The sequence below is a fragment of the Eptesicus fuscus genome, chromosome 20, assembly GCF_027574615.1.
Source record: "Eptesicus fuscus isolate TK198812 chromosome 20, DD_ASM_mEF_20220401, whole genome shotgun sequence".
Classification (NCBI taxonomy): Eukaryota; Metazoa; Chordata; class Mammalia; order Chiroptera; family Vespertilionidae; genus Eptesicus; species Eptesicus fuscus.
In genome coordinates, this window is record NC_072492.1 from 33,233,034 (window position 1) to 33,244,301 (window position 11,268).

Sequence of the window (11,268 nt, forward strand, 5' to 3'; positions counted from 1 at the left end):
CCTTGGGAGTTCAACCAGGAGTTCAATCACTTGCTATGATGTGTGCTGACCACCAAGGGGCAGCATGGAACATGGCAGGCAATCAGGAGGTGAGTGCTGAGGAAGTGAAGGAAGGAGAAGGCAGGAAACCTGATTGGCCCTGATCACTGGCCAGGCCTAGGGACCCTACGTGTGCATGAATTTCGTGCACTGGGCCTCTAGTTCTGTAATAACTTTTCAAAATGAAAAGTAACAAATTAAAGTGGTTTTATTGTTTCCTAAAAAAAAAACTACAAAGTATTTACGTGTATGTTGAATTGGGGGAATACCCTTACTGCTCAGAGAAGGTAAATAGAAATTTGTTACATTACTACTGAGTTGAAAGATTACCTTGCCCTAGCCAGTTTTCTTAATGGTTAGAGTGTCAGCCTGCAGACTGAAGGGTCTTGGATTCAATTCTGGTCTAGGGGGGAAACAGTTGATGTTTCTCTCTGAGTTCAAAGCCCTTAAAGGTCATCAATCACTTGTGATGTTTTTTTTGCAGTTTTATAATTTTATTCAACAATCAGCAGTTAATTCTTATCCACATTAATAATAGATTTTTGAAAGTGGTGACACATATGTAGATGACCAATGCATAGAGCTTATTTGGTGAATCTTCACCCTAATTACATTTTCTGAACAATGGCACTCAGATACGGTATGGCACATTCCTTATTCCTTTGGCCCAGTTTATCTGGAGTTCTCATCTCCTTCTTGGCCAATTTCCAGATTTGAATGCCTGAGGGGCACAATTCTTGAAACCCACCCGATGGACATACTTGTGAATGTTGATAGTATATTCTCTGGTCACTACAATGACAGAACGACCCTTCTCCCACCCTTCTTTGCGGGAGCCATTTTGCCATGCCCACATTGGAAAAGTATAAATACTTTTAACTTGAGTCTCAACCCAAATCCCCACCCTCTACCACTATGGCTTTTTCTATGGGGGAAAAGGCAGGCAAGGCTGTCAGAGTTTAGCAGTGGAGGCTTGACTCATCACTTTTCTAACTCATCCAAAAAGCACAAACAAGACTCCTTTTTAAATCATTTCATTTTCCTCAGACTTATGGATACTGTAGTTAACACTCCCACACAACCACAACCACCTCAATCCATTTCCTATCCTGCTAATAGCATAACTATTTCTTAGAGGAGTGGTTTTCAACCCAGACTATATGGAAGCAGTGCCCGGGGATTAAATTGTAAAGACGTTAATAGTTGGACCAACCCCTTACCAAATAAACATAAATCTGGGTAAACTTTGCAAAGTGCCAGGTGCAGTCTTGCAACCACTTTCAGCTTTGAAGGTTGGGAGGAATGAATGTCGCTGGAAACTCCCAGAGACTCATGATTAAATTTAAGTTTTTATTCCCTCTCCCTGGCCACTGAGACTAGAGGAGACTGGCTGAGGGCTTCTGGGAAATTTTACTCATTCCTTTGTGAAAACTCTTGAGAAATATTTTTCTGGCTAGTGCCATTATTACTTACCAAGAGGAGAAGCAGCCTAGAGCAAAGCCAGAACTCGGAAGCAGGCAGGAAAAGGTAGCACCCATGTACCCTCACATCAAATGATGTCTGTAACCAGAACTACACCTCTAATTAGTCACATCATTTTGGTCCATTGGCAATGTAAGAGCTCCAAATTGGAAAACAATTCATAGGCATGCTCAAGTAACATAAATGGTGGAATTTAATCTTTATTTACAGGAGACTGCAAGATATGAAATTCCACATAGACATAAGAAACTCACTGAGAATGGAAGCTTCATACAATATGTACAGTTTGGAACTGTTCAAGTATAGATTTGTTGTAAAAAGTGCTACAATAACAAACCACATTTAAAAAGAGTTCTTAGTAGAGAAACAGTAAGACATACTTATACCAAACATAGTACACAACAAACAGCTTTATGTTTCAGTTGTACAGTCTAAAAGTTAAAGGTCCCAGAAGTGCCATCCTGAACTTGGAATGTATAACCTTCAGAGGTAGTTTCTGGCACAACATTTTGATCTTCCTCTTCCTGGAAACATTAAAAAAATAATTCCCATAAATATGGCATAATAAATAAGTAAATATTCCCATAAATATGGCTTATCTCTAAGTAGTAGCCTGCCTACAAGTCTGTATTTACTCTTAAGGTCTTCATCCGCATAGTTCACCTTTAACCCTGTACCACATTTGAAATAATGGAGGGAGGGTAGGTTGCTCAAACTTGCCCGTTTGTTAGTACCTGTGAGGGGAAGGTTCTGAATAGGTTAAGAAATGCTACTATGATAACAGAAAAAGATATTTCTTCTCTATCACTTTAATAGGCAAGGGAAAAACTGCTTATAAATAATGCCCAAAGTATGGATATGGGGTTGATTGACTTCTCTACTGACTCCTTCACAAACTTTTCTCAAGATAATTCTAAGACTCCCAAGGCTATTCATTTGAAAGTAAATTGGTGATTTTTTAAAATCTCAAGTTAAAAAGATATCATGACAGGCCCGGCCAGTGTGGCTCAGTGGTTGTGTGTCAAGAGGTCACTGGTTCACTTCCTGATCAGGGTACATGCTGGGCTGGGAGCTCGATCCCCAGGAGGAGGTATGCAGAAGGCAGCTCATCAATGTTTCTATCTATCCCTCCCCCTTCTTCTCTAAAATCAATAAAAATAATTTTAAAAAAGATATCATGCCAAACATTTGAAGAGCAAATATATACATTATATCTCACACTGATATTTTGCTATATTTAACAAGGATACAGGATTTATTGAAAAAGTATGAAAAAAAAAAAAGTCCATGGCCTTGACCTTAAATGTCCCTTTTCCAAGTTCTTAACGTTACCATGTTACTCACCTCTACAGAAAAATATTTCTCAATCAAGTTTAGTGAAGCTTTGTACACAGACTCATTTTCATGGTTTTGCAGAGCTTCAATTTTGTCCAAACCTCCACATTCTTCAATCATTATACTTAGTTTCTCAGTTTCACCTAGTTTCTCAGCAGCCTAAAAAATTCCAATCTATGTTTGAGTACTAATATCTTATCAGACAGAAATAAACACTTCCTTCAACAACCCTACAAGATAAAAACTATCTCCATTTTAGATTTTTTTTAAATTCAAGATGATCAGGTCTGTACTTGCTCTCGGCAACTACTTCTATAGCATTGAGCTACAAAGAGTTTTGCATAATTCTCAACCTTTTCTGTTCATCATCATCACCTGGGCAACTTTAAAAATGACACTATATCCAGACTCAATTGGTCTGTAATGGAAACAGGAAATTTGTTTTGTAAGAGCACCCCAGATAATCCCAAAGTGTACTCAAGGTGGAGAACCAGCCCAGCTGGTGTAGCTCAGTGGCTGAACATTGACCCATGAACCAGGAAGTCATGGTTCCCCCTTCCTGGTCAGGACACATTCACAGGTTACAGGGTTGATCCCCAGTAGGGGGGGTGTGCAGAAGGCAACAAATGAATTGAGTCTCTCTCCTCATTGATGTTATTTCCCTCTCCCTAGTTTTCTCTGAAATCAATAAAAATATTATTTAAATAAATAAATAGCCCTAGCTGATTTGGCTCAGTGGATGGAGCATCCATCGGCCTGCAGATTGAGGGAGCTGGGGCTTGATTCTAGTAAAGGGCACGTACCCCAGTGCAGGCTTGATCCCTGGCCCGGTCTGGGTGTGTGTGGGAGGCAACTAGTCGATGTGCCTCTTTCACACTAATGTTTCTCTGTCTCTCCCCCTCCCTTCCATTATCTAAAAATCAATGGAAAAATATCTTCAGGTGAGAATTAACAAAAAAATTAATTAAAATAAACAGTAAGCCAATTATCATCAAACCCAAATACAAATGATACCTTGTTAAAACTTACCTGAAAGATATTTGAAATGGCATCCAGAATAACCAGAATAATCTTGGTATCTTTCACAGTTAAGAGGTTCATCAGTGGTTCTATTATGCCACAATGAACGAGGTATACAATTTGTTCAACTGTTCCACCACTTGTATAGTTGGTCACAGCCCATACAGCTTCCTTTTGTGTCTTAAAGTCTGCCTAATAAACATAAGGAAACAAGTTTATTTCAGAATGGTTGTAAAAAGATTCTAAAAGTACTGTTTTAGAAAAAATGACTATTAAACCTTAAATGAAAGAGATTACTGGCCATTTTAGCAAAGGACTGTAAATAGAAGCCAACATTAGTACATTAAGAATCTTACCAAGCACAGCTTTACCAATTGCCTGTCCATAAACACAAAACAATCTTTTGATTAAGGCCTAAGACTCCATTACCTTCGAAAGAACAATAATGAGGAATGGGACTAATCCATGATTCACAACTTGCTGTATCTGGTCCTGGCGGCCAGCTGTGATGTTTGACATTGTCCATGTAGCTTCCTTCTGAATATTAGTTTTGGAGTTCATTAGCAGGCTGGGAAAGATAGCAAGTGCTCCCGCATCTATTACAACCTGCGTCTGTTCATCTGTCCCAGTGACAATATTTCCTATGGCTCTTAGTGCAGGAGTCTAAAATGGGGGGGGGGGAGAGTAATGCTGACAGTTATCTTTTATTATTTCCAATATTGCTCAAAAACACTATACCCCAAAAGTTTTGACAATAGGCTTATCATGGCCTAAAATGGCAATGTCAACATTAGTATCAACTGATTATGTTCCTTATATTTTATGTTCTCATCTGGAAGTTAATAACTTACCACAATTGGCAATTCAGTAGCTCCTAAGAGCTTCACAAGTTGGGGCACAACTCCTGTTTTCACAACCATTTCAATCCGTTCATTTGGACCATCAGTAAGGTAGGAAATGGCCCAGCAGCTATCTGCTAATACTTCTGGATCATCATGATGCAGGAGACGAACTAAAGTAGGAAGAATCTGCTCAACAGCATCTAACGGGGGTACAGGATTCTTGTTTCGACAAAGGTTTGAAAGTGTCCAGGTCAGATTGCGTAAGTAACCACACTGTGGGAAAAGAAAAATGCAATGAAAGGTCCTGTTTTCTGAGATGGTGGGAAAATTAGAATCAACAAGTGAATAACTTACTGCTAAAGATGACAGATCAGGAACTGCAAGAAGAGCCAACAGTGGGTCAACTGCACCATACTTGATAACCAAGTCTCGGAAAACTGAACCATCACCTGAAAAAAGGGCAAAGTTAATCTTATCGACTTATCTAGTATCATCAATGTTCAGTGAGTGACTCAGTGCACCAACGTCTTAACATAAAGACAATAAATACTCTCAGAAATTCCCTAACTTACTTAGATGTCACTTTCACACCTAATGAGTACTGGAAGAAAGCAAGTTCAAAACACAAACGTCACTTATTTATACCAAGCATTTATCCCAACCTCAGCATGATTAGAGACATTCTGTCAAAAGAACTTAAAATGCCAAGTACCTGCAATGTTTCCTAGAGCCCATACGGCTTGTTCACTGATGTGAGCGTGGGGAGATGCCAACAGAGAAATGAATGCTGGGATAGCACCTCCATCTACTACAGCCTTGGTCTGTTCCGAAGTCCCAGAAGCAATGTTAGTGAGGGCCCAAGCAGATTCAAACTGGATGGGACTACAATCAGTTCTGCCCAAGAAGGACACAAATTTGGGGATCAAACCAGCCCGGATTATGTTGTCTATGGGTGGCTGTTTTTCCCTAGAAAGCAGTTTCCTAAGGGTAAACAAAAGTTGAAGGTGATTAACAAATGAAGTTTTGTAAAAAGCAATTAAACATGCAATTCAAAGATTTAGAACTTTAGACAATCTTTTACAGTGAAGCACTAAATGCTCAGATATCCTGGACTATAAAAGGAGCTAAACAGATTGGTTGCAAGGTACTGCCATATGTGGTGTCTTTACTACCTTTTTTCCAAAATAAAAATATTACCAGTTATGTAGGTTACCCTCCTCTCTACATCCCTGCAGAAATCTACTTTAGATCTTGTCAGTTTTTAAAAAATATATATTTTATTGATTTTTTACAGAGAGGAAGAGAGAGGGATAGAGAGTTAGAAACATCGATGAGAGAGAGACATCGATCAGCTGCCTCCTGCACAACCCCCACTGGGGATGTGCCCGCAACCAAGGTACATGCCCTTGACCGGAATCGAACCTGGGACCTTTCAGTCCGCAGGCCGACGCTCTATCCACTGAGCCAAACCGGTTTCAGCTTGTCAGTTTTTTTTAATCTGACTCTCATTGTTCATTTAATTTGTATTTCTCTGACCAAGTAAGGTTAAACATCTTTTCCATGCTTGTCATTCAGATTTCTGCATTGTCAAACTTCAGAAATTATTAATCCTTTCTGTGATAGATGTCACAAATATCTGTGTATGAGATGAGTCTAAATATACGTATTTTCTAAATGGATGTGCTAATCAAAAATTTTGTAATTTCCTTGAAAAGTACACCAAAAGTTGCCCTAGCTGGTTTGGCTTAGTGGATAGTGTCAGCTTGCCTACAAACTGAAGGGTCCCAGGTTCAATTCCGGTCAAGGGCATATGCCTGGGTTGCGGGCTCGATCCCCAGTTGGGGGCATGCAAGAGGCAGCAGATCAATGATTCTCTCTCATCATAGATGTTTCTCTCTCTCCTCTCTTCCTCTCCCTTCCTCTCTGAAATCAATGAAAAATATTTTTTTTAAGTTCTTTATTGTTTAAAGTATTACATATCTCCTTTTTCCCCCATTGACCTCTCCCCGGCCGCTCCCACCCCCCAGCACATGCCCTCACCCCTCTACTGTCTGTCCATTGGTTATGCTTATATGCATGCTAAACCATTCATCACCCACACCATCTATCTTTTTCCCACCAAAAAAAACCCCATAATCTAAAAAAGCTAATTTCTAGGGTTACCCATGCTGCAACAGACAACACTTACCTTGCAGCCTGAGTAGCTTGGAGCTGGCTTTCCAAATTGTTGCTATTTATGCCTTTGACAATGTCCTCAACAGACCAATTTACAGTGCCCTACAAAAGTAGTGGAATTTTGCAAATTATCATTTTTTAGATTAAATAAAAATCCCGTATTTGCCATTTTTTGGTTTATAATCAGTTACTAAAGGTTTATTAGCCCTACATTTAAGTTTGCCTGTTAATTAAATATCAATTATGTAGAACAGTCTCATCAAACAAATACAAAAAATAGAGAATTCAAAAAAAAAAGGGTAGAAATAGGCCAGAAAGTGGTTCTGGACACACTTTCAGTTGGTACTGGAAGGAGCCAGGTTAAGTTACTGAGCTGGCAGCTGTAAATACAGGAAAACTTAAGAGATCTCGGAGCTAAAGACCTTGCAATCAACTTGAGTCGATTATGGAGAATGGGTAGGAAAGAACTGATTCAGAGCAGGGGGAAAAAAAAATCTTCAGATTTTATAGTTACAACCGTAACACTAGCAATGTTTTAAATACTGAAGTCCCGCCCTAGCCGGTTTGGCTCAGTGGATAGAGCATAGTCCTGCGAACTAAAGGTCCCAGGTTCGATTCCGGTCAGGGGCACATGCCCAAGTTGTGGGCTCGATCCCCAGTCAGGGACTTGCAGGAGCCAGCCAATCCATGATTCTCTCTCATCATGGATGTTTCTATCTCTCTCTCCCTCTTCCTTCCTCTCTGAAATCAATAAAAATATATTAAAAAAATAAAAATAAATAAATAAAATATTGAAGTCCCATACTGGTTTTCTGGCTTTACCATAATTCATAAGCTAAAATATATTTACCTGGTTGTTGCGGTTTTCCTGCAGTGGAGAAGTAGCATCATCAGGAAATGAGCTCACATTTCTCCTCTTCAGCATCTGGTCATCCTTCTTAGCTTTCCTCAGCTCCACATTAACTTCTATTCGGCGCCGCCTCATTTCCTTGGAAAAAGATAACATGTCATTTCACCCATCATTCCAGGTTTTCCTGCAAAATGAGGGCTTTCTTCTTTCCAAATACCCTCATAGTTTTGATCCCTTCCCAATTATCTCCCCATTAAAAAAAAAAAATACCACGTGAGAGCAACAAAAGGTACTCACTGTACTGTCTTTCCCCTTGTTCTTGAATCTGTTAAGGCGGGCAGCTGGCGAATTAGCATTCTCGTTGGTGGACATGGTTATGAGACAAAGGGAGAAGCTCTAAGATGGGGGAGAGAAAAAAATTTTCCTTTTTTTTATCATTTTGCTTTGTCAGTCAGAAGAGTGTTGATAGCTATTTCACATTCTTTTTTCATACCAATTCTTGGAAATCTTGTGTGTTCTGTGAGCTTACAGCACAGCTCAAAGTTCGGGTTTGCCACAAGCATTTGGTAACTCCCCTGCGGGACAGGGCAGCTCTGGACTCTGCTACAGACAGCCCACAACGGAAGACCAAGTAGGAAAACGGCGCTTACCCTCAAAATCTATGTCCGAGGCGCAAGCTATTCAGAGCCTCTGGTCTGTTAGTGGCCAACATAGGCACATTCTTCCCATTTAAAAATGAAAGAAACATCGGGTTCATTATTGGTTGTCTCCCTTTAACTCTCGTCAACCCTGACATTTTGCGACGCAGTTCTGCCGTCTTCCACATCCCGATAACATTTTGATTTCTAGGAATTTCGAGTGCATGCCCTTAATTAGGCCCCTATTAGCTGACATCATCCAGACGCGGATACTTGTGAGCGATCTCCACACGATGACAAAATTTACTTCAATCTTTTCAACCTATTTTGATCCCATTACGTTAGTTCACAAAATTGACACAGCCAACCCAAAGCCTGCGTTTTAAGAGAGAGTTCCAATGGCCACCTCCACCTCCAGTCCCTTCCCCTGCGCCCCCCTATCCATCCACACACACACACACACACACACACACACACACACCCCGGAATCTGCAGCGGCGCCCGGCTCCCCCACTTCGGGGCTTTGGCCCTTAGGCCTCGCTCTGACTCGGCGAGTCGCGAACCGCCAAGGCTCCCGCTGAGGTTCTCAGGGCCTCGGCGGCCCAAAGCCCGAGGACTCGCCTCGCAGTAACAGCCTCCTCGTCAACGAACGACGCCCAGGAGGCCTGGTCATCGGAGGAGGCCAAAGCCAGGCCAGGCGTGGACCCGGGGCCTCCCCTCCCGCCACCCGCAAGCAGAGCGCGGCCTGGGGTCCAGCCGGTACCTCTCCGGCGGGGCCGGGGCCCGAGTTCTTACCCACACAGCCGGCTCGGGCTTTCACAGGAGACCGTGAGCGGAGGACGGGCTGCGGTTCGGTTGCTCTGAGAACGTCTACCTCGGGTCAGCCCTAAGACGGTGTGGCTCGCGCAGCCGGCCGGCGCGATTTAAATTTCCCGGCGGCTCCGCATCCTGATTGGCTGGTTCGAGCCTATGATGAGCGTCTATTGGTGGGTTTGAAAAACACGTTGGGGGTGGGGGGAGTCATCGGGCCCAGCCGCAGAGAGAAGAGCATCGCGAGATGAGGGAGCGTGCAGGCGATCCCAGAATACCTAGCAGCTGGGAGTGTAAAGACTCCAAACCCGGGCAAGAAGCGACTGCGGGGCAGGTTCTCAGCGCGGTCTGGGCCTGAGACCCCGACCTTTGGCAAAGGAATTGCGGGTTCTTGTTTATCATGTTCTTCAAACTTATTGGTATAGAAACATATGGCTATGCACATTTCACCGGAGGAACTTGGCAGGGGTTTCTGGCCATTCTGGAGAGGAGGCAGATTTAAATTGCATCCTACTGTTCTAGGCACCTCTCACCGACACCAAACTGGATCCAGCAATATAGTAAAAAGATCATACACCATGACTAAGTGGGGTTTAGTCCAGGGATGCCAGGCTGGTACAATATTCGCAAATCAATAAACGTGATATATCACATAAACAAATTGAAAGGCAAAAAATCACAGGATCATATCCATAGACCCAGAAAAAGCATTCGACAAAATCCAGCACCCCTTTTCCATAAAAAGTCTCAACAAAGTGGGAATAGAGAGATCATACCTCGACATAATAAGGACTATATGTGACAAATCTACAGCCAACATCATACTGAATGGGCAAAAACTAAAGCCATTCCCCCTGACCTAACCGGTTTGGCTCAGTGGATAGAGCATCGACCTAGGGACTGAAGGGTCCCAGGTTTGATTCTGATCAAGGGCATGTACCTTGGTTGCGGGCACTTCCGCAGGAGGCAGCTGATCAATGTTGCTCTCTCCTCGATGTTTCTAACTCTCTCTTACTCTCTGTAAAAAAAATCAATAAAATATTTTTTAAAAAACAAACAAACAAAAACATTTCCCACAGGAACAAGATAAGGATGTCCGCTTTCACCACTCTAATTCAACATAGTACTGGAAATCCTAGCCACAGTGATCAGACAAGAGGAAATAAAAGGCATCCAAGAAGTAAAACTCTCATTATTCGCAGATGACATAATATTGTACATAGAAAACCCTAAAGACTCCATCAAAAACTACTAGACTTAATAAATAAATTCAGCAATGTCGCAGGATACAAAACCAACAACCAAAAAGCTATGGCTTTTTTATACACCAATAATGAATTCTCAGAAATACAAACTAAACAATCCCATTAATCACTGCAACAAAAAAATTAATGTAGTTAGGAATAAACTTAACCAAGGAGGTAAAAAACTTATACTTGGAAAACTACAGGACGTTGAAAAAAAGAGATAGAAGAAGATATAAACAAGTGGAAGAATTTACCATGTTCATGGATTGGTAGAATCAACATCATTAAAATGTCCATACTACCCAAGGCAATCTACAGAGTCAATGCGATCCCTATTAAAATACCAACAGCATATTTCACAGATCTAGAACAAATACTCCAAAACTTTATACGGTACCATAAAAGACCCCGAATTGCCGCAGCAATCTTGAGAAAGAAGTACAAAGTTGAAGGAATCACAATACCAAATATCAAGTTATACTACAAAGCCACCGTAACCAAAACAGCCTGGTACTGGCACAACAACAGGCACATAGATCAATGAAACAAAACTGAGACCCCAGAAATTGAACTAAGCCTTTATGCTCAATTAATATTTGACAAAGGAGGCAAGAACATACAATGGAGTCAAGACAGTCTCTTCAATAAATGGTTTTGGGAAAATTGGACAAGATACATGCAAAAAAAATGAAACTAGACCACCATACACAAGAATAAACTCAAAATGGATAAAGACTTAAATGTAAGTCATGAAACCATAAAACTACTAGAAGAAACCACAGGCAGCAAAATCTCATACATCTCTTGTAGCAATATGTTTACAGATGCAT

General features: G+C 41.3%; 1 protein-coding gene across 2 annotated transcripts; it reads right to left on the reverse strand.

The window, feature by feature from the left end:
* Positions 1–1,696: 1,696 nt before the first annotated feature.
* Positions 1,697–9,262, reverse strand: KPNA2 (karyopherin subunit alpha 2). Of its 2 annotated transcripts, XM_008149412.3 has the most exons (11): positions 9,177–9,262; positions 8,041–8,139; positions 7,744–7,881; positions 6,907–6,995; positions 5,431–5,699; positions 5,073–5,167; positions 4,728–4,991; positions 4,306–4,539; positions 3,886–4,068; positions 2,866–3,015; positions 1,697–2,045 (listed from the first exon to the last, which is right to left on the reverse strand). In XM_008149412.3, the coding sequence occupies exons 2-11, from the start codon at positions 8,113–8,115 to the stop codon at positions 1,953–1,955; spliced, it is 1,590 nt and encodes a 529-aa protein (XP_008147634.1). In that variant the 5' UTR covers positions 8,116–8,139; positions 9,177–9,262; the 3' UTR covers positions 1,697–1,952. The 2 variants fall into 2 exon arrangements, with proteins under 2 accessions (XP_008147634.1, XP_054565093.1); XM_054709118.1 differs by lacking the exons at positions 6,907–6,995; positions 8,041–8,139; positions 9,177–9,262 and having other exon boundaries at positions 7,744–7,875.
* Positions 9,263–11,268: the final 2,006 nt, after the last annotated feature.